The 24,874-nt window shown below is 36.9% G+C and overlaps 1 protein-coding gene across 1 annotated transcript; it reads right to left on the bottom strand.

Moving 5' to 3' along the window:
• Positions 1–3,486: 3,486 nt before the first annotated feature.
• LOC137653800 (uncharacterized) lies at positions 3,487–19,894 on the bottom strand. The gene is made up of 6 exons (XM_068387457.1): positions 19,233–19,894; positions 15,115–15,268; positions 14,154–14,304; positions 13,437–13,543; positions 6,223–6,372; positions 3,487–5,406 (listed from the first exon to the last, which is right to left on the bottom strand). Exons 1-6 carry the CDS (start codon positions 19,750–19,752, stop codon positions 5,112–5,114), a joined length of 1,377 nt encoding a protein of 458 aa, XP_068243558.1. The 5' UTR covers positions 19,753–19,894; the 3' UTR covers positions 3,487–5,111.
• Positions 19,895–24,874: the final 4,980 nt, after the last annotated feature.

The raw sequence follows: 24,874 nt of genomic DNA, 5'->3' as shown, positions 1-24,874 counted from the left end.
AGCTGTGAAGTTGACCTGTAAAATCTTGGAGCGTCTCCTGGCCAGGCGCCAGGGAGAGTCTACGAGATTTGAGAAGTCTATCTGGGCAGAGGCAGGAACTCCCAAGCCGAGAACTTCTCTCGTGTCATATCAGACTCTCGCTCTATAAGCCAGTTTAAAAGAAGGGAAAGCAAAGGCTGTATCCCCCAAACTCCTCCTGGTGATAAACCAGTCGCCTAGCAAACGTAAAGCTCTCTAGGAGAGCGAGAGAGCACTAGCTTATAAAACAACGGCTTCGAAGTAGCTAGGCCTAGTGTAAGCTCTGACGTTTAGGCGAACGAGGAGCAGCAGTTACAAAAAGATCCGGACAAAGATCCTTAAAATTCAGCATGATTTATTTAAAGTCCATAGAGGGCTAAGCAGCTTTAGGCTCCTCTCCGTCTGACAGAGTCCTCAAGGGAATATCAGTAGGAGGGGGAACAGCAACTTCCTCATCTAAAGGAACCTTGTCCGATAATAGCTGAGTCTCAAGCAAGGGAGAGACTTACCGTGGTGGCAATGCTTTACAAGCAGAGTCCACACGCACTGGTGCATTAGTAGCGGACCAGGACGCAACGTCATGTAACTGCTTGACAGTCTGTGAACTGTCAACAACAACAGGTGCGAGAGACCAGGACGCAACGTCATGTAACTGCTTGACAGTCTGTGAACTGTCAACAACAACAGGTGCGTGAGGACGCACAGCGTCCACTCGAGACTGCTTTGACCGCCTAGACTGAGCAGTCAAAACAACTCTAGAATGCGGAGGTTGACGCACAGCGTCAAAACAAGTCAACTCCGATTGTTAGCGAACGTCCTGAACGTCAACAGGAGCATCAGCAAGTGGCCTAACGTCCAAATGCGGCTGAAAATCCACACGAGACCGCATCGAGTGTGGTTCTAAACAACCTGACTGACGTGACTTAGCTACGCCAACGTCAACAGGACGCACAAAGGAACGTTAGGTTGGCTGAAAGCCAGGATCTTGATGAGATAAACGGCTAGGCTCAACGGACTAATCGGCAGAATAGTCTTCCATAAGGGAGGCAAGCTTATTCTGCATGTCTTGCTGTACAACCCATTTAGGATCAACGGAAATGGTTGCGGTAAGAGACGAGGGTAACGTCTGTGACCGCAAAACCTTGCCAACAAAAAGACTCTCGGAGTCTGTGTTACGCTTTTGTTAGGCGGCGAGCAGTTTTCCGATGACTTTATAGGGTCAGAGCTGTCCTAATGGCTACAACCAGGACGCTGGACCTGTCCTGAAAGGACTGACTTTCGCTTAAGGGCCTCGAAACCTTGTTTCAGGTTTCTTATGCGAAAAGCCTTCGGATGACGAGGAGAAAATTGTCTCTCTCGCCTTATGGTAGGGGAGATCTTGGTAAGATACACCCGATACCATAGAGGGAAACGTCTGTTCGCTGATCAAGGCCTCTCGAACCCATAAGTCGTACGACATTACTTCTCCCCTGGGCTTGGGAGCTTGCAAGAGGTCCCGGACTAGGTGAACGACAGGCACGAACAGACGAACCCTCGGACGCAACACTGTAACACTTTGCGCAATATCACTTTATCACTACGATTTTCTGTTTTGCACTTATTTCACTGAAATCGAAACTTTTACTGATTTCTACCTGAAGCACGCAATTCTACCCTCATCAAAAGGTAGTAAATGCGAAATCAGTCGTATAATGCAAGCTCATTAATACCAGCAAAAAAAAAAAACAGTAAACATCTTTTAAGATAAAAAAATCAGTGGTTGGGGAAGAGACTAAACACTAGTTCATTCAAAACTACGTTTTCAATCTCTCACCGTACATTGCCTGGGGACGAGAATAAAACTAAAAACGTTTTATCCTTTCTCCCCGTACAGAGACTAGGGACGAGAGTAACTCGAGAACAACGTTACCCGCTTGAACGGAACGTTTTCTCTCCTCTCTCTCCCTCCGTCTCTATCTCTCTTGATTTCGCACTTAAGAGAAGAGCCCAATTACGTTTCGTCAAAAAAACATGTTATTTGACCAAAGGAAAAAACTGAAAGGTTTTTCAATTAAAAAGTTCCTTTAAAATAGAATTTAAAACATTTAAGCTTTGAAAGAAGAATGAACAAAACGTCAGAATCGATTTACTCTTTCTGCAAAGTGAAACCGTGATACTCTCTCTCTCTATCGTAACGATAGAGCGCAAACTGCGTAGCATAAATAAACTAAACGTTAGTTCATCTTTGAAAACAGTACGAAGACTATTCAAAGAAAATCTTTCATAAAATATTATTAAAAATATTCATTTAAAAAGTTTTAAATCATTAGCTCTTTAAAAGCTATTTACGATTGAAAGGGCTCAACGTTGTTTAACTTCGGTTTCCAAGTTAGGACCGCCTACTCTCAGGAAAGGTCGCATATAAACAAAACATTAAAATTTATTTTTATGTTTATTATAAATGGAAAGTTAATCGAAGAGGCCTAATAAAGGCGGTGAGATATAAAATATATAGAGGAAAATCTATAATTAATTTATAACGTGATAAGATAATTGCTAAAAGCCTAAACACACTTCCGTCTAAGGGAAGGGTCGGCCATTTAAAAGTCAAAGAAAGTCCATACTCTCTTTGTCATCAAAAATTAAATCTATCCAAAAACGAGTTCAAGATTTAAGATGAAGATAAAACACCTGCACTGCGAAAGCTCAAACCAAAATGAAGTACTTCACCAAATATGTTGAGAAAACTCCAGGTTCTACAGCGAGTAAAAGTACGTCTTGTCGACACGTCGACAGAGAAGAAATTGAGTCTTTGTTTACATCGAGAGAGGTATCTGGCCGACAGTTGGCGCTGGTGGGCACACCCGCAACCTGTATAGCGATCGCTGGCGACTTTTTTTTTACTGTATGTGTCTGTCGAGCAACAGAGTTGCAGCTATTATATATTCACCGGCTAAGTTAAATATTTAAAAAAGACATTTTCTAGTGAATTAACAGATTACCTGGGTGGATGGATGGAGTGAAGAAAGCTCTGGGTGATAGGAGGATAGATGTGAGCGAGGCAAGAGAGCGTGCTAGAAATAGGAATGAATGGCGAGCGATTGTGACGCAGTTCCGGTAGGCCCTGCTGCTGCCTCCGATGCCTTAGATGACCGCGGAGGTAGCACCAGTAGGGGATTCAGCATTATGAAGCTTCATCTGTGGTGGATAATGTGGGAGGGTGGGCTGTGACACCCTAGCAGTGCCAGCTGAACTCGGTTGAGTCCCTTGTTAGGCTGGAGGAACGTAGAGAGTAGAGGTCCCCTTTTTGTTTTTGTTTCTTTGTTGATGTCGGCTACCCCCCAAAATTGGGGGAAGGGCCTTGGTATATGTATGTATGTACCTGGTAACCAATAAAAAATAAACTGGTCTGGGGGGAAAATTACACACCTTAATATTTTCTCTAAGATAGACAAGGGTATACTTTCATCAGGGCAAATCAAACAACAATAAAAGATTCTATATATTTTTCATCCTTTCACAATTAAACAAGTCACAAAGGTAACAAGAACATTCACTTTAGACGCAAATTGGTAGGAGGGACTATATTGCGTCTTGGAAAATTCTATTAAAGCTAATTTGAATCATATTTTGAGGTTGAAAAGCAAGCAATATATAATGTATAACTGCTATAAAAGAATTAATATGAGGGTAAACTAAGCTCTCTACCTAGTTATATATTGTAGATTAATCAAATTACAATAAGTTATTACCCCTTTTACCCCCAAAGGATGTACTGGTACGTTTCACAAAAGCCATCCCTTTACCCCCATGGACGTACCGGTACGTCCTTGCAAAAAAATGCTATAAAAATTTTTTTTTCATATTTTTGATAATTTTTTGAAAAAATTCAGGCATTTTCCAAGAGAATGAGACCAACCTGACCTCTCTATGACAAAAATTATGGCTGTTGGAGCAGTTTAAAAAAAATATACTGCAAAATGTGCTGGGAAAAAAATAACCCCTGGGGGGTTAAGGGTTGTAAATTTCCAAATAGCCTGGGGGTTAAAGGGTTACATGTTGCAACTGATAATACGCATATAATTTGAGTAATGCTGCAAAAAACTAATAAAACCTAATGTTTTCTTTGCTAAGAGTAAAAATTAACTTTCCCATTGTAAAATGAAATAATATGCCTAGATATTAGTATTTGTACCTTCAATGCTTTCATATAAATTTGAAATCCTGACATATTGTACTTTCTTTGATTAAAAAAAGAATACTTTCCTTGCTAATAAAAAAAAGCAGCTTGTTGAACCAAAAACCAAAACTGAAAAAATCTACAAATTATTCAAATGGAAAATATTATTAAACTAGTCATATGGCAACCATCAGTTTAAACCAAGTACTACTTTCATCGTTTATAATACAATAACAAAAAAGGCATATAATGAAAGCAACATTGTTTCAAGACAACTCTCCTTTAGTGACAGCTGAATAAAAAAAAGTATGTGAGCCTTTCATAGTTTAATAAGTTTGTGATAAAAGGAAATAAACCCACATAAAACACTAAAACAGGATACAGAGCAAATCATAATGAAGACAAGATTATAAAAAGCAGTGTAAGTAAAAACTTGTAAATATGATCAATGTACTTATGCTAAACTGCATGCAGTTTTCTCACTAAACGTCAATCACACTAAAATGTATGTGTACAATGCAACATGCCCAACATCTGCTTATACCTGTACTCATATTTAAGCATAGGAGTATTTTAATAAGTCCATTCTAAAAACATGACAGAAATATCTTCCTGGTTATCAAAAAATATTGTTTCTAGAACCCAATCATTGTAAATAAAAACAGATCCTAAAAGAAAAACATTGTAATTATAATCTAGAAGCCTTCCATAAATGATAGAAGACCATTCTAAAAACATCATGACAGAAATATCTTCCTGGTTATCAAAAAATAATTGTTTCTAGAACCCAATCATTGTAAATAAAAACAGATCCTAAAAGAAAAACATTGTAATTATACTCTAGAAGCCTTCCATAAATGATAGAAGACCATTTGAAATGGGGAGTTAGTGACATAGCTGTGCATCACAAACACGGGTAAAAAACTAATGTCCCTTATCGCCGTTTTTTGGGAGTTTTCTTTACCTTGCCATTAAGCAAGTCGTTAAACTCTCGGGGTGTTAAAGAAATATCATACTGCATGTTGACAAACTTGCAGATAAATGCTATGCGACTGACGTCCGACGTCTCGGGATTCAGATCGTTATAAAGACTAAGCATTGCTTTGTTTTGCTCGTCCTCAGGTATCTCAAAACTTGTTATTGTCCTGTTTATTGGCCGTCCCTTTTTCTGTATCCACTGGTAGAGGAGCTTGGAAGGTAGCTCGCGACTATACTGCATTTGAGCGAATCTAAAAGAAAGAAAAATCACAAATTTTTAAGTAATTTGTATTTTTCCCAACATACTTACCTAAAACTACCTTCTTAGGAGTTACTGGTAACTCTACCTAACCGACCAGCTTTTTGTATAGTTTACCCTCTTTCCGTTTTCTACGGGGTCAACCTCAGGCAGTGTGATACGTGCCCTGAGGCGACCCGGGGTCGGGCAGCGTGCTAGCTCAGGTCGAATCGTCAGTAAGTTTCTGGTCGCGACGTGATCAACATCTCGCCGCGCTCTCTCTTACCTTGTGCGACCCTTTGTGTCCCCCGATCCTTTGTCTAACTTTAACAATAGAACCCCAAGCAGGTTTTGTTATATATTCATAAACATAAGCCCTTATTACCAAGGTACTCCTCAATTTTTTTTAATTTGTAGCAATGTATTGCATAAGTATCTATCAATATCATTATTATTATTACTAGCTAAGCTACAACCCTAGCTGGAAAAACAGGATGCTATAAGCCCAAGGGCTCCAACAAGGAAAAATGGGCTAGTGAAGAAAGGAAATAAACTAGAGTAATAATTGAATAAAATATAAAATGAGAGGGAAATAAATTAGAGTAATAATTGAATTTAAAATATAAGAGTAAATATTATAAAGAATGCATCACAAAATTCTGCTGTACCAAGTAAGGGGAACATAAGGAACTAAATATTTGTTATTTCCAGTCACAATTACCTTCCAAAACATTGACATCATAATTTTCAATCGATATAAATTTGAAAAATAATCAGAAATTTTAAAAAAAATACACCGAAAACTTAAGAAAATACACCGAAAACTTACTTGCAAGTTAGTGCGACACGGGTCTGCTCTGCTTTGGATGGATTCAAGTTGTCATAGAATTCTAGAATTAATTCTTTCTCTGTATTCGGCCAGTCTGGTAGCAAACTCTTTCGTGCCGTACTCTTCCTTCCCCCGTTGGATGGTTGTGCCCTAAAACGGGAAGAAAGTATGATTCATTTACAAATAAATTAAAATCGAAGCTACAATTCAGAAAATATTGAAGTCAGATTTCTGACTTTTACGGAGCACATTTCTCTTTTCTACTCAACTTAGAAGGACCTTAAACTATAAACATTCGGAGATAGAAATACAACCAAAATAAATCTCGGATACAGTGCTGTATCAAAAGTTCGTCCAGTATACTGTAATAAAATAAAGAAATATATATCATTTAATACAGTAACCAAAACGACATTTGCAATAACCTGATGGCCTGGCGCCTGTGGAGTGAAAAGGTTACATAACTCTGTTACAGCAAACCTTTATATTTTTTTTTTTCGTTCTACATGACACTCACAAAAAACTTATATTTTCTTGTTCTACATGATGAGACACTCATATAAAAACTTATATTTTCTTGTTCTACATGAGACAAAAAAATCCTATATTTTCTTGTTCTACATGACAAAAAAAAAATATATATATATTTTCTAGTACATGATGAGACACTCATATAAAAACTTATATTTTCTTGTTCTACATAAGACCCTCAAAAAAAACCTTGGGTAGCATTTCAGGAAATGGTAGTTTTTCTCCACAGGCTGATACATCATTTTTGCTCGGAGCAAATTTGTGGAATTGGCTATATTCGTTTAATTAAATAAATCAACCAAAAACTACTGCAAAGGTAAACACTGCATGCATTTTGAAAGACCATGGATGGGAATCAACATTTCAGCAGCATCCATCATATAATTAAACAGAGCATAAGTTTATCGAATTTTGTCGAAATTTGCCTTTCAGATATATACTTGGCTCATCTTCTGTGGCTTCCTATTTGCTTAATAACTTATTGAGAGCCATCAAACTTGGTCCAAAAACTTCCTTATTTTGTCGTCTTTCTAATAATGTCTTCATATTTGAACTTGTGGTAAATTTGATGGTTCAGTATAGAAAACAGTAAACAAAGATTACCACTACAGTCTAATACAAGTAGCCATAACTGCAAATAATGGTCTTATCAATGAAGATTTGTATCTACATGGGTGCTTTCAATGACAAAAAACCCAATGGAATCATTTGTGGTATGTTTGGGAGTTTAATTTTTCAGATAATTCTTAAATGGATGTGAAATAGTCATGTTCAAACAAAATGTATCAGACTTGAGAGAAGTCGGAGTTGTGTCATGTATTTGCACGGCAATGGGACCAGAAAAACAGAGATCATTTGTAAAATTTTAATACTTCAGGAAGTAGACATAAACACATCATGGACATTTAGTACATTTTAAACAATTTGGGACACCGAATTGTAAGAGGAAGGTTCTGGAGGGAACTTGCTTTTGTGTGATGGAACACCTCAGATCAATACTTAGAAAAATTTCTTGCATCACTCTGTGGTTTCAGGACTTCAGTGAAGTATACCTCTGTATTCTTTACCATCTGTTCTGAGAGATTCGGAGACTCTCCAAATTGCCGCAAGAGTATCTGCGGTTGTGCTTTCTAAGCAGCCATCTCGTTGCCCACTTTGCTGGTGATATCACATCCAGTTAAACTGTGCACAGTTGGCAAGACATCACAGAGTGAACATCCCCCAGGCGCTGGAACAAGGTGCGAAGAAGCAGATATCGAGTCGCCCACTCCAGCTCGCACCCAAAGTTCCTCAATGGCATTTTGGATAAATACAGGCATGTGCTAGAGCAGAGCAACGGTTACATCAGTATCACTTGCGATCACTACGCATACCTTATTCCCTGCCTTGAGTGAATCCAGTACATGTATTGGTATACGAAGGTCAGCCTCTTCATACACTGTGGACTGGAGATGGGACATCATATGTTTTATGCCTTGGTGAACCTCGATTCATTGCCACTCTTCATCTGCTGCTGAAACTTGGCTGAGAACTGTTGGATATTATCCAGTATTACCATGTACTTGAAGATGGCAGTTTATCAGCTGCTCAACAAGGAGCTTGTTTGTGTTTGAAGGCCAGAGGGTTCCCATGTCCTTTGGAAGTGGAGATGAACTATCAATGGAACTTTGTGATTATGCCTCTTTCTTTCGCTGAAGGAGCATTAGAGTGCATGTCAAACACACACTTAAATCGGTCAAATTCGTGGTACTTGGAAGTAAGGGAGAGAAACCCAGAGCGATCATCGAATGTGGACATTTTCCCCGTTCGAATCTTTCGGATACTTGCCATCACATCTATGATAAAGGCAGTATTTTTTCGATGATCATAGTTGTAGTCCTCAGGCTCAAGGGGCTTCTCCATTTCTTAAACAAAGTGAATTTTAGTTAGCTTTGTCATCATCCCGTCTTCATCAAACAACAGAGGAGAAGATGCAACATCATACTTCTAAAGGTCCTCCTTAGTGAAACCTTGATCACAAGCGAGTTTCAGTGTTCTACCAACAATGTAGATATCCTTGACTACTCTCTTAACTGTATTCTGTGCTTGTACAAGTATTTGTTCACGTAGACCCTGTGGTAGTACAGATCACCCCCAAACACCAAATTTGTATCTTGAAGATTAACAGTTTGTGAGAATACAGTATCTTTGAAAAAGTTACTTGAAGACAGGAAACAAAGCACAATGTGATTTGCTGATGCAGTATTTCTCATAGTCTTGTTTGTACTATTTATTGTCACAGATCATGATGCAGTTCACATCTCTCAATAGTGTTCCAGTCGTTTCTGCATTTGGGAGATGACGAATGGCCCGACCACGGCTCCTTCTGTCATCTGCTGACGAACTGGGGATAGGGGCCAGGCTATCAAGATTGGTTTTCATTGTACTGTTACTGTTTGCATTATTTGTTTGTCATGTGGTAGAAAAATCAATCGCCTTCAGCCTCTTTGAAATTATTGTCACAGTGAATGCCACTTCCTTCATGTTTAACCCTTTTACCCCCAGGCTATTTGGAAATTTCCAACCCCTAACCCCCAAGGGGTTATTTTTTTCCCAGCACATTTTGCAGTATATTTTTTTTTAAATTGCTCTAACAGCCTTAATTTTTGTCATAGAGAGGTCAGGTTGGTCTCATTCTCTTGAAAAATGCCTGAATTTTCTCAAAAAATTATCAAAAATATGAAAAAGAACATTTTTATAGCTTTTTTTTTTGCAAGGACGTACCGGTACGTCCATGGGGGTAAAGGGATGGCTTTTGTGAAACATACCAGTACGTCCTTTGGGGGTAAAAGGGATAAGATTTCGGCAATAGTCTGTGCTCACAGATTTGTCATCAGTGTGGTTCTAACAAATGATGCAATTTGTAGCATCAAGTGAACTATCGTTTGTTGGCACGGAGTGTCTATCAGACTCCGTGTCTTTGTTTTGAGATGAATCCCTGAAAAGACAAGAAAACAACTGTGAGAACAAGACCAAGTTAGACCCCTGGATGGCCATAATCAAAGTTCAATGATGGTACTGCCCATTTTGATAACTATAATCAAAGGATTAGATGGAATTTGTACTGCCTATTTCAAATTCTCTTATAATTATTATATAGGATACAACTATGAGCTTACACATTTCTTTAATTTTATCAGTACCAGCTGAACTTGGTTGAGTCCCTTGTTAGGCTGGAGGAACGTAGAGAGTAGAGGTCCCCTTTTTTTGTTTTTGTTTCATTTGTTGATGTCGGCTACCCCCCCAAAATTGGGGGGGAAGTGCCTTGGTATATGTATGTATGTACCAGTGTAAAATGTATGTTTCACTAGAATGTCAATAAATCCTACCCTGTATTTTCCAAATATGAAAAGATACTTGATTAGGGAGGCAAAAACAAATTCCAAAACAATCAGTAGTACTTCCACAGGCTTCCTTAAAATGAAAACTAGAGATATAGAGAGCAGAAATGTCACACTTGCAATACAGTATTAACACATTTTTGGGCACACGATTAACATGAAAAATTACTGTTTTGGGGTAGGGGTAACCTTGGTTTATTATTTTTGCACCTGAGTCAAGACAATGAATAGCAGTTTAAATATGCAGACATCATTAGAAAGAAGACTGACCAAGTTAGTTTTTGACCAAGTTTGATGGCTCTTAACCCTTTTACCCCCAGGCTCTTTGGAAATTTCCAACCCTTAACCCCCAGGGGGTTATTTTTTCCCAGCACATTTTGCAGTATATTTTTTTTTAAATTGCTCTAACAGCCTTAATTTTTGTCATAGAAAGGTCAGGTTGGTCTCATTCTCTTGGAAAATGCCTGAATTTTCTCAAAAAATTATCAAAAATATGAAAAAATAAATTTTTATAGCATTTTTTTGCAAGGACGTACCGGTACGTCCATGGGGGTAAAGGGATGGCTTTTGTGAAACGTACCAGTACGTCCTCTGGGGGTAAAAGGGTTAATAAATTCTTAAGCAAATAAGAAGCCACAGAAAATGAGCTAACTATAAATCTGAAAGTCAAAAATTGGTGAATCTTTCCTCTGTCTGTTCAAATGATGGCCTGTGTAGATGAATGCTGCTGAAATGTTGATTCCTACCCATGGTCTTTCAAAATGCATGCAGTATTTAGCTTTGAAGTAGTTTCTGTTCGATCTATTTCATCAAACATGAATATAGTCAATGTTGCAAATTGGCTCTGAGCAAAAATGATGTACCAACCTGTTGAGAAAAACTGAACAACTTCCTGTAATGCTACCCAAGGTTTATTGGAGTGTCTCATCATGTAGAACAAGAAAATATAGTTTTGCTGTAACAGAGTCGACAAGAAAATATAGTTTTGCAGTAACACAGTCGACAAGAAAATATAGTTTTGCTGTAACAGAGTCAACAAGAAAATATAGTTTTGCAGTAACAGAGTCGACAAGAAAATATAGTTTTGCTGTAACAGAGTCGACAAGAAAATATAGTTTTGCTGTAACAGAGTCGACAAGAAAATATAGTTTTGCTGTAACAGAGTCGACAAGAAAATATAGTTTCTTGTAACAGAGTCGACAAGAAAATATAGTTTTGCTGTAACAGAGTCGACAAGAAAATATAGTTTTGCTGTAACAGAGTCGACAAGAAAATATAGTTTTGCTGTAACAGAGTCGACAAGAAAATATAGTTTCTTGTAACAGAGTCGACAAGAAAATATAGTTTTGCGGTAACAGAGTCGACAAGAAAATATAGTTTTGCTGTAACAGAGTCGACAAGAAAATATAGTTTTGCTGTAACAGAGTCGACAAGAAAATATAGTTTTGCTGTAACAGTCGACAAGAAAATATAGTTTCTTGTAACAGAGTCGACAAGAAAATATAGTTTTGCTGTAACAGAGTCGACAAGAAAATATAGTTTTGCTGTAACAGTCGACAAGAAAATATAGTTTTGCTGTAACAGAGTCGACAAGAAAATATAGTTTTGCTGTAACAGAGTCGACAAGAAAATATAGTTTTGCTGTAACAGTCGACAAGAAAATATAGTTTCTTGTAACAGAGTCGACAAGAAAATATAGTTTTGCTGTAACAGTCGACAAGAAAATATAGTTTTGCTGTAACAGAGTCGACAAGAAAATATAGTTTTGCTGTAACAGAGTCGACAAGAAAATATAGTTTTGCGGTAACAGTCGACAAGAAAATATAGTTTTGCAGTAAAAGAGTCGACAAGAAAATATAGTTTTGCAGTAAAAGAGTCGACAAGAAAATATAGTTTTGCAGTAACACAGTCGACAAGAAAATATAGTTTTGCTGTAACAGAGTCGACAAGAAAATATAGTTTTGCGGTAACAGAGTCGACAAGAAAATATAGTTTTGCGGTAACAGAGTCGACAAGAAAATATAGTTTTGCGGTAAGAGAGTCGACAAGAAAATATAGTTTTGCGATAACAGAGTCGACAAGAAAATATAGTTTCTTGTAACAGAGTCGACAAGAAAATATAGTTTTGCTGTAACAGAGTCGACAAGAAAATATAGTTTCTTGTAACAGAGTCGACAAGAAAATATAGTTTTGCTGTAACAGAGTCGACAAGAAAATATAGTTTTGCTGTAACAGAGTCGACAAGAAAATATAGTTTTGCTGTAACTGAGTCATGTAACCTTTTCACCACCCCAGAGCCAGGATTATATTCATTACCTCCATCAACGACGTTAGGAGGAGGTTATGTTTTCGCCCCTGTTTGTTTGTGAACAGCTTCCTGGCCACAATTTGTAATGAAACTTGCAGGGATTAACTGTTATGTAAAAAAGCTGGAAATTATTAATTTTTGGAAGCTCAATGTCGCAGTCAAGGAAAATGTCCAATTCATGTAATCAGCCATATGTTTGGACATCTTTGTCACAGAGACTTCAAACTTGGATAATATTTGAGTATGAAAATCCACACCAATTGATACATGTTAACCCTTTTACCCCAGGCTATTTGAAACTTAAGTGTTTTTTTTTTTTCCAAGCACATTTTGCAAAATATATTTTTTAAATTGCTCCAACAGCCTTAATTTTCGTCATAGAGAGGTCAGGTTGGTCTCATTCTTTTTGGAAAATGCCTGAAGTTTCTCAAAGTTATCAAAAAATATGCAAAAAAAAAAATAAAAATGTAAATAGCAGTTCTTTGCAAGGACGTACCAGTATGTCCATGGGGGTAAAGGGATGAGTTTTGTGAAACGTACCAGTACGTCCATTGGGGGTAAAAGGGTTAAAGTCAAAGATCAAGGTCGAGAAATAAGCTGAAGCAGTGTAGGTTAGCGCTCTACTGAGTGCCCCTCCAGTTTCATATGAAACAGTAGCATTTGTTGACTTTTGTAGTTAGAAACAGTAGGCATGGGAGTCAGGTTAGGCCTACCCTAGGAGAAAAATTAACAAAACTCGACTTACAAACACCTTCTTGGAACCTATCAAGGTTGTAAGTTGAGAACCTTCTGCTGTGAATATGATATAGTAACAGGTTAAGTGGAAATATACTTTACATCATTTCAATTTTCATCTAATCTTATCTAAAGTTGTTAACAGTTTATATTACTAAAAATTAGTACAAAGTATATGCATCATATGTTAAAAACATTTCTGAGAGAATCTTAATTTTATTCTAATCTCTAAACACTATAAAAAAAACATAATTACATACTTCTTCTCGAATCCCAACGTCAAGTCTTCTAGAGAAATGGCTTTAGGTGTACAAGCATCTGTCTCCATGGGCTGTACTGGTTCAGGAGTCTTCACAGGTGTCATATTCTGTGAGAGAGCGTTGTACAACATTTAATGGAATGAAATAATATTCAACAAAACTACTACAAATTCCTCATCAACTGTACGGTAGTCTGATACAACTAGAGAAGTTTCACCCTCACTTAATAAAAGAACGTTACAGTATCTAAAAAACTTTTATTCATTAACCCTTTTACCCCCAGGCTCTTTGGAAATTTCCAACCCTTAACCCCCAAGGGGTTATTTTTTCCCCAGCACATTTTGTAGTATATTTTTTTAAATCGCTCTAACAGCCTTAATTTTTGTCATAGAGAGGTCAGGTTGGTCTCATTCTCTTGGAAAATACCTGAATTTTCTCAAAAAATTATCAAAAATTATGAACAAAAAATTTTTATAGCATTTTTTTGCAAGGACGTACCGGTACGTCCATGGGGGTAAAGGGATGGGTTTTGTGAAACGTACCAGTACGTCCTTTGGGGGTAAAAGGGTTAACAAAACTACTACAAATTTCTCATCAACTGTACGGTAGTCTGATAAAACCAGAGAAGTTTCACCCTCACTTAATAAAAGAACGTTACAGTATCTAAATTTTTTTTTATTCATTAATGGTTCTGCACAAGGCAGTAAGTACCCTTACCTTCAAGTACCTAACTTCGGGGATGATGTCCTCTGGTTTCTTTCGGAAAGATATCTCGGGATCTTCTTCCGTGGAGTCGTCGCCATTGCTGACAGGCGGACTGACTTTACTCGGTCGGCCTCGACTCTTTCGGCTAGGCCTTCCAGGTTTCCTGAAATAATTAAGAAGAACCTAACATTCCAAAGAGTAGCACGAGCACTACACTGACAGCCATTACTTTAACGGTTGTGGCAATCTATTGGAAAATATCCATACTTCGTGTGAATGTTGTAATGTACAATCATAATTACAATTCTGAACAACATTATCCACTTTATGTATGTAAAGTATGGCCTACACATCCTGTTCATTCACTAACATGAGTTAAATGTACAAAAATAATTTTCAATATGCATATCTACTCTGACTAGTACTGTATATTCACGCATTCAATAAGTCTTTCATATACAGGTACTCTACACTACCTATGAAACAAGTATGAGGAATTTAACTTACAATGTACTAGTAGTACATTGTGCCCTTAAGTATTTGTGCGTTGTTTAGTTTTATTGATATATACACAATAGGCAAACTGAAAAGTTGAAGTTCTCCCCTTTATGAAATTCAGTGGTTAAAGTATATTGAATATGCAATTAAACAAGGCTTTCATTCTACCCTGCAAATGGAAAGTTGACGACATAGTCGATCTTTCTGTTATTCCTATACAGTACCTTGCCTGCCCTATTTGGTTCTACAAGCCTAAGAGGTTAAAACAAAAGAGGCTAGCTAAAACTACACCTTTGACTTTTTAAGTGTCGATAAGAAAAAAAGAAAAATCAGCTGTTTAGTCACCTTAACAGGAAGGGTTTATTCATAGCACAGGTTATTCAAATATGGTACAAGACACTTCTAAAAAGTTAGTATATACAGTATAGTAGACATCAATACCAAATTTTATGTGTCGAGTAAATTCGATACTTACTTCACTTCAGTTGTTTCAGTTTTTCTTTTTTTCTCTTCTATCTCCTCAACAATTGGAGATTTAGTCTTGTTCCCAACTTTTGGTGTTAGAGCTTCTCCGTCGCTTCTACTAACGCTCGAGTTGAGTTGGGAAAGCGGAGATCTGGAGAGTACATCTGAAAGAAACTCGCATATCATGAACATGTACAACAGCCTATCAGTTTATATGATGAATCTTTAACTTTCAGACAAATAGTAAAACCCGCATTGTAGCTATACAGTATAACCAAAGCCAAATCATACAGCCAACACTTGAACACTCAAGACATTCCTTTATGTAGCTACACTTTATAATAGTTTGCAACGCTTTATCATATAGTAATTCCTAACCTAAACTTCATTTGCTGTCCTTCTTATCTTATCCTTCCCACCTTTTGCCTCTTTGTCCCCCTCCCAAGGCAATATATATATCTATTCAGGAAGGACAGATGGCGTTGGAAAAGATGGGCTAGGAATGATGATGACACCAAGAGCAGAAATGCCATTAACTGAGTGGAAAGCTGTAAATAGTAGATTGTTACCCAATTTTCAAAATTTAAAAAGTAGGCAGATAATTACAGAAGTTTGGGGAACTGAGGAGTTACTAAATTTCAGTAATTTACACTTGGACTAGTAGTAGAGTCCACCGAGATGAAACAAATTATGTTTAGTAGAATATTGAGCTGGATTACTACTCTGTGCAGTCTTTTTTACAAATACTGTATGCTTCACTGAAGGAATGCTATGCCAAAAAGTGCTTTACCCTCATTCAGATTGAGGCCCATAAAAACATCCCTAATTTCTTATTACTATGTTATCAAGATCAACCATACGATGTGTGGCACTATATTTCATCCCGTAGCCTAAGTCTCAAAGACCAAAAGAACAGCTATTATTTGTCACGAAAACTTGAATGGAAAGCTTTGCATAGCATCTCGAGGATTTGAATAAGTAAAAGTCATGTGCAACATATCTTGTACACAGGAATATGACAATTTCTAAAAAAAATGTATTTTTCCTAACATACAGGTACTTAGCGCAAACCACTCCTTATGGGATAATCTGGAGCTTCAGCTCCCACGACCTGAGAATTTTCCCACCCAATAGGCCTAACCCCCCCCCCCTCTACAGGGTGCGCTAACCCGACCTCACCTGTTTTACCCACAATGCACTAAGGAGGAGGCCCCGGGAATGTTATTAATTTACCAAATTTTCTTTCAACAATGTAAACATTGTTACATATTTGGAAAATCATTACTGACAGAGAATAAACTGAGTACAATAAACTTTGGCAATAAAGGGATAGTTCACTCACTGTAATTCCTTCTTTTACTTCAACATTCCCAAAGTTTATACATATTTTGGATACTCTTCAAACCTTAACACAGTTTAAATAAAGCATTTACTGTACTAGTTTAGAATTCCCATTCATCTCTACCTGTGCACCGACACTAGAGGGCGATTTACATGGCGCCAGCAAACTATCCCTGTGCAAAGGCTAACTGTCCTCGTGCAAACGCTTACTATCCTGAAAAGTTTTACTTGCCGCTAGTTACTGGTGCCAGTGAACTATCCCCGTGTAAACCGGCATTAATAAACTTCAGAACCCTACCTAGGATGCCATATCCTTACTCTGGGAGGGATTTGTCCCGCTTACCTACTGTCCTACGTCACTAATTATGGTGACTGGCTCTGACAAAAGTGCAATGGGCAAACCTCCCTCTCTCTCTCTCTCTCTTTTTTTTTTTTTTTTTTTTTTTTTTTTTACTGTGAACAATGACATCATATGTCAACCAACAAAGAAATTAAAAATTAGTATATATGATGATGGCAATGCCCCATAATCCTTTATTAAGAATACGACACTCTAGGGGGGATCGCAGAGGGGCATTAGCTTTCCTCCCATATCATTAGCCCCTTCAATAGGTAAGGAAACGGCTTGTAGGTTAGGTGGTGTTACACGTACATGGGAAGTCCTGCCTATCGCCATACAAAGGCTCCATAAAAACAAATTGACAACTGCATGAAAATGTTTAACCCTTTTACCCCCAAAGGACATACTGGTACGTTTCACAAAAGCCATCCCTTTACCCCCCATGGACGTACCTGTACGTCCTTGCAAAAAAATACTATAAACATTTTTTTTTCATATTTTTATAGTATTTTGAGAAAATTCAGGCATTTTCCAAGAGAATGAGACCAACCTGACCTCTCTATGACAAAAATTAAGGCTGTTAGAGCAATTTTTAAAAAAATATACTGCAAAATGTGCTGGGAAAAAAATAACCCCCTGGGGGTTAAGGGTTGGAAATTTCCAAATAGCCTGGAGGTAAAAGGGTTAATAGATTTCCTTTATAGCACTTGTTTACAAAAACGGATGACAACAAAATGCATCATCGAATCACCGGAGAGTTGAAAGAATTTGGATACTGAGGGCCATTTAAGCCACAGAAAGCTGAAATTCAAAGGGGCTTTAAACCCGGTATATCTTTGCCAGTGCACCGTTCAAAGATACTCGAGTGAGAATACCATGTCCTAGATCAGTTTGTGTAAGTTGCAGGTGAGAGGACGCTCTCCCATAAGTAATCACAAAGCATTCCCAGGGGGAACTTGAGTCTGATATACTATATACTAATTATGGTGCAGATAAATTTGCAGATTAGAGAATAAATGAATTCATTTTTGTATTTCAGATCAATATTTTATTTTCTGTGAGAAAGGATATTAATTGTAAAATCAGTTCACTTCTTTAGGATAATGATAATAATAATACTACGAGTACTACTACTACTACTACGTTTCTGGTCCCACAAAACTTAGGTACAGTATTACCATAAGTAACATTTCTTGACCAAACCGTAACATTTCTTGTCCAAACTGTGAATAATATTCCTTAACCGAACCGTAAGTTTAAAATATGTACAATAACCCATCAAGTTATCAGAACTGGATGTCCAAAATATCAATGATAATTACTACATATTGTGCCACTAAGAAATCGTGTTGACACGAGAATAGTTAGATGGTTTTAAATTATTGGAGCTAAGATATACGGTATGTCTACTGTAGGTTCTAGAGCTTTTAAATATGTGGCCCCAAGATTATACAATAAGCTCCAACTAGACAAAAAAACTGAAGATAAGGTTTTCAAGAGGAAACTGAACACTTTCTAGATTTCTAAGTACTTCGATAATGTAGAATTGACAATAAACTTGCAATATGCGGTGTGAAATGCTGAATGCCTTAAAATATATGCAATAAAATGACTGTGAAGGTCCTACACAGAGTAGGGTTCCCCTGCAATATAGGACCAGAAAAGCAGCCATTAACATTCCTTAACCCATTTGTTTAATGATAGTTAATTCAGGGAAACATTTGATTTGCTAATAAAAAATGTCATTCCTTGCTGAAAACTCAAGTTTTCTTTGAAAATGACATTTATTTTGGGAGATAATAAATAACTAGGGAGATATACCCTAATAAATTTGCAGATAATGGGGGAACACCAAGTGGGGAAAATATTTCCTTGACCAGATTTATAATTTTACCCTGAAGTTTAGTTACGTAAGCTTAACTACCAAACAGTATTCGGAGCCTTTGTATATCAGCGGCCAGTTCCTCACGTATTGGTTAAAAATGGACATCAGTAAAGTTTTACAGAAAAGCAGCCATTAACATATTTTAACCCAAGTTTTTTTTTACCATTATAAATTATACCTTTTTTCCCACCCAAAAACCCGAGTTCCCACTGGGGTCCCCCATTATCGTAGGATATAGATATATAAATATTTCTGAAAATATTCATTTGCGACGGGAACGAGTCATTTTCGAAGAGCGGAATTTTTTCTATGGAAAAAAGTAGTTTTTTCCCTAGGTTACATTGCCCTTTAATACAGTACAATAATAACTGGACATCAACTAACCTAACCTTTCCCGCCTAACCTAACTTACAAGCTGTGTCCTTACCTACTTACCTAACTAGGGGGCTAATACCCCCTGCAACCCCCCTTACACTGCCGTATTCTAAGTTAGCCGTAATAATACATACAGGTAGCCGCTATCATGCATACACCCCCAGTATCCTAATCACAAATTCCTTACCTTCAATTGGCTTTCTATTAAACTTCCACACCAAAACAACAGCGCAGGACTTCAATCCAGCCTCCCCGCCATTGGCCCACCAGGTGCTATCCTTCCACAATCCCAGGGCATTCACATTGAACAGAGGATAGTCCTTCTGGAACATGAAATGCGCCTCCAACGCATGAACGATATAATTAATGAACTGCCCGAAGGAATACCTCTTCGTCGACGCCTCCGGCATGTTGTTAGCATCGAGTATCCCAAGGACGTTCATACCGTCGAATCCTTGACCCTCGCAGGCCTTCCAGGTCGAAGTTAAGGAGGCATTGCTGAAATTAGGAATGACGTCGAGGGTGAACTCGCTGACGGTGCAGGTTGGGGAGGGAAGGAATATCATGTTGGTCTCGCATTTAGTCACCAATTTGAACACCAAGTCGTTCCATGTTTCCTCTTTGGTTAGTCTGGCCATTGAGCTCTCGTCGCAGGAATAGCCAGTTTTCCCCGAGCATAGGTGCTCGAATGACGTTTTCTTAGACATTTTACGAGTATATTAGAGTATTTTATCGATGATAAGTCACTGTTATCGATAATATTGTACGAGAAACGTTTAGATTTCACAGGAGAGTCGGTTGAAACTGAGATAACGATGCTTGGCCAGGTTGGTTTGTTTTGGAGCAACCGCTATATTTTGATGACGTCATGCTGTTCTTTTAGGAAAATATTTTAGGTCTTATTTTAAATATTGATCCAATTTTAAATGTTTTGTTTGATATAAAATCTATTAGTTTAATACTATAAAATTTATCCATTTTCTGAACATACAAATATAATAAATATACTAATTTGTTCTTCTTTTCATATACTAAAAGAACGTGTAAACATTATGGCAAAAAACATTTTAGGTCTTATTTTAAATATTGATCCAATTTTAAATGTTTTGTTTGATATAAAATCTATTAGTTTATTACTATAAAATTTATCCATTTTCTGAACATACAAATATAATAAATATACTAATTTGTTCTTCTTTTCATATAATAAAAGAACGTGTAAACATTATGGCAAAATCAAATTTATACATATTTACCAGCATCCAGTTATGAAGGTCACTTGTTTTATTAGTTATATTTGTGAAAACTTGTAATGTAGTAAATCAAATAACTATTTTCTAATTTTAGTTCTTTCGTCATCTCGTGCATGCCCAAGGCAACCTAACGAACGAACGAACACACTCGTACCGTATCGGTTAAGCTATAACAAAATAGAATAAAAGAATTGTTCTGATTAAAACGATATAATAGGAAATGTTTTTATTTAAGGTAGAATAAATATAAAAAAGGGATTAGTATATCGATAATAACTTGAAAAAGGGAAAAGAATATCAAAGAAATAAAATAAAGAAGGGAGTTGCCGAAGAAAAGAAACGTGATTGAGACCTGAACCTGAACTGAACTTCTGAAGTTACTGAACCCATGATTCACTTTTCACTATTTGTCTGGTTCAGATTCTGTCATGACTCATGTTCTGCTGCTTGTTATTTGCACGACATCGTGGGAATAATATCCCGTGTTCACGGACAGTTATTTTCCTTTATTCATGTTTAACCTATGGACATGAGTCGTGGTATGACAATGATTGATTGATTTAAAGTTTTCTGGCATCCTGACATCTAAGGCGTAAGACAATAAAACAATCCCCAACAGATTTAGTACATTTGAGAACAAATCCCTCAGAAGAATATTGGGAATTAAATGCCAGGACAGGATTACAAATGAAACTATAAGAGAGATTACTCAAGTGCCCATGTGGGTGGGATCATGGCAAGGGGTAGATGGAGATGGTTTGGGCATGCTCTTGGCACTCCCCAAGAGAGATTAGTTCACCAAACTTTCAACTGGGCTCTACATGGCACTGGAAGAGTTGGAAGACCCATTCCTACATGGCTGATGACTATATGAAGCGTGAAGTAGATGATGCATGGAGAACTATTGAATTAAAAGCTCAAGATAGAGTCGACTGGCTTAATGTAACCGAGGCCCTTTGCATCAATGGGCGTAGGAGGAGATGATGATATAGATAACCCAAGAAATTTTTTTTCAAATTTCTTCGTCAGCCTGGCACTTTTTGTGGATGTGCATTATTGTTAGTAATCTCAGTATTTACGCTATGCGTATAATATGTAATATGCATGATGCCGTGCGTATAACAGGTTATGTGTACGATCTCTCATGAATACATACATCAGTTATAATAACATATGGTGGATAGACACGAATATCGTGCTTATAAGGCTGGTGTGACGAGCCGAGAGAAGGTTGTGACTCAAAGGCAGGATGAAAGCAACTGAGTAACTTTATTACAGAACACTCGCGTTTATATACAAAGACTCCAGGCAAAAAGGGCATACAAAACATGACAGGGAAGTTCATGTTCAAACCGACACCGCACCGGTTAACAGTTAACGGTGAGAAAAACAGACATGTTATTTCATGTTCTTATTAGTGCGAGGGAAGAGCGAAGATACAAGCATAACATATACACAAAATGAAATGTCGTTACTATGTACAATCGTGTAACACAGGGTTGGTACACTGGATCTGTACGAGGGATCATGCACACTATATGTACTAGATCGTGCGAAGAGTTTGTAATAAAGTTGATATAGTGTGCAGAAGAACAGAGGGCATTTGCTGAAACGCAATTTCCAAAGACCTTAGTTAAAATGAACAGTGGGCGTTTGCGAAACTTGCAGTATAGCAGCGATTTGTAATAATAATTAAGTATGAAAGATTGTATAAAAGTTAAAGGAATATATTTACTGTTTCGTTCAGTAGGCCTACGTGTATTTGGGATGGGAAATTCTTCTTCACCAATGCTCTCCCAGTTTATTCATCTTCCTCTGTAACATATTTTTTTATATGTTTATATTATTATTATTTTTTTTTTTGTATCCTCAATACCAGTAACCTAATGGACAAGTAAAATTATGTATTTCACATATGGCTTTCTCATTTCTGGAGTGATTTTGGTAGACCAAGAGTATAGATACAAAATAAGATTAGATCTCACACATGCCCCTTAGGCACTCCTCGCCTTAGTGTTTTATTAGATTAATACAAGTTTCCAATCCATACATAGTACTTCCTTTCAAACACTCATGGCTTTGACAAGTATACCAATTGACCTCAGTTGATCCGGAAGTAGTTCACACACAAGAGTATCGGTAGAACTTCAAAAGTTCAAAGTTGCAGAAAATGTTTTTATGTTGAACAGGCTAACGCAAGTCTTCTTATAGTTTATATATGACATATCTGTTTTAGCGTTGTTACTGTTTTTAAAATATTTTATTGTTAATTTTTTTTCTCATATCGTTTATTCATTTTCTTATTTCCTTTCCCCACTGGGCTATTTTACCCTATTGGAGCTCTTGGGCTTATAGCATCTTGCTTGTCCAACTAGGGTTGTAGCTTAAATAATAATAATAATAATAATAATAATAATAATAATAATAATAATAATAATAATAATAATAATAATTACAAGATGTTGAACAGCAAGATGAACGAATTTACAGGGCCTGTAGAAATTCAAATCAGATATACTGTACTGTTTAAAACCTATACTAAAAGGCAATGAGACTGGAATGGTTACTAAAATAACACTTCTACCTTTCAATGAAATAAATACATCTCTCTCTCTCTCTCTCTCTCTCTCTCTCTCTCTCTCTCTCTCTCTCTCTCTCTCTCTCTCTCTCTCTCTCTCTCTCTCTCTCTCAAATTTCATTTTTATTTATATTATCTTTATTAGTTCCTTAGGTTGAAGATAGGATTACATTTTCCTTGTGTGTATCTTTCTACCTGTCACTCTTTATTATTATTATTATTATTATTATTATTATTATTATTATTATTATTATTATTATTATTATTATTATTATTATTATAACTAGCTAAGCTACAACCCTTGTTGGAAAAGCAGGCTGCTACAGTCTGTTTTGAATCGAGCTTTAGCACCACTAAAATATATATACTTTATAGTAAATTGTTATTCTTTTTCAATCATTTTTTATTTTGGAAATTCCTGAAACGTAATATTCATAATTAGTGAATTAGGTTATTAGCCTAGTTTGGTTTAAACACACAACGGCAGAGGGAGTCCCAGTTGAAATTTCTCCTAACAACTTTTCTTGACACTTTATAGTCCTTGCTTTATTTTTCTTCTACAAATTCTACCATAATCTATATTTTGCCAGTTTTACTCTGTATATCTGCTACCATGGAAATTTATCCTCTGCCTGACTGATAGCATATTTATTGTGTAGGTTTTTTGTGTTTATCAATAACACCATTTTATGTATGTTGTTAAAAGTGATAAAATAAGAAGTGAAAAGGTTATGGTGTGATTTGGGATGGCATGGTTGTCAATTAACTTGGTATTATATATTTTGCGAAAGTTATTCTGCGTGGTTTTAAATATTTTAATACGAGTGCCAATGCCTTAATTAATAACGCCCTCATTTTTTTTAGAATGGTAGAATAAAAAAATGCTGCTCAGCAAAGAAAAACGGCTAACTTTGGATTACTTCTAAGTTCAAAAGTAAACACATCATCGTGGAAAGGACGTCTACACTACGAAGATTTTAACTATGGAATTTAACAAAGGTAAATTGATGTCTTGTATTTTGACTTTGCTTTGCAGTTTTGTTTGAAGGGGACCTGTAAAAAAAGGTTCATAATTTGATCGTGCAATAGTTTTAATTTCATGAAAGGAAATTTCGGTATTATTGTACTTTTAAGTAATTTTCTTATCACGGTGGTGGTTGGTTACGACCTAGGCTCATATTTTGGACAATTTTGCAGTGTTTTGCATGCTTGAGGTGGTGAATTAAGTGAGTATTGATAATAAGAAGGTACGGAGATACGACTATAATAAGCATGAACCGGAGAGGTAATACCAGCAAGGTACTTACTTTTACTTTACTTTTAGGGGTTTATTTCTCGCCCTCCACCAAACACTAAAGGTCTGTTCAGGCGGGCCTTGGTGTGTGAAAAAAAAATAATTTCTTTCCAATTAATATTTTGCTCTGTATCTTATCAGTTATTTCGCTAGCATTTTTATTCAGGCTTAATAGTTTTCAGATCACTATTATAACACTTTCTAAAAAGATAAGTCTTCAGGTTTTTCTTGAAAGCTGCCACATTATTGCTATTCTTGACATCTTGTGGAAGGTCGTTAAAGAGTCTCGGTGCAGCATAACTGAACGTTCTTCCTCCTATTGCATGATTCACACTAATTTCGAATAGTCTATGTGGGTCATCAGCATGTCTAACTCTTACAGCGGCGCTGGTAGCTTCAGGGTAGGGGACCAGGTATTTGGAACGAAGAAGGATTTGACGGGTGAGGTGCGTGATGATGGCGGGACATATGTAAATAAACCCACTGGGGTGGATGGATGCACACCGGTATTGCAAGATTCTGACAATGAGGAGATAAGTAATAAATGTATGGTGTGTAATAAGGAGGTTCATGTAGATGACCAGGCTATTGAATGTGATTTATGCAAAAGATGGTGTCATATTAAGTGTGATAATATGCCTGAGGCTATGTATAATTATATGGTGAGTTCCGCTGAACAAGTTTCATGGTACTGCATACATTGC

This window comes from Palaemon carinicauda, chromosome 14, assembly GCF_036898095.1.
Source record: "Palaemon carinicauda isolate YSFRI2023 chromosome 14, ASM3689809v2, whole genome shotgun sequence".
In the NCBI taxonomy this organism is placed as follows: domain Eukaryota; kingdom Metazoa; phylum Arthropoda; class Malacostraca; order Decapoda; family Palaemonidae; genus Palaemon; species Palaemon carinicauda.
Note: the sequence above shows the minus strand (reverse complement) of the source record. Positions and strands in the feature narration are given on the sequence as shown.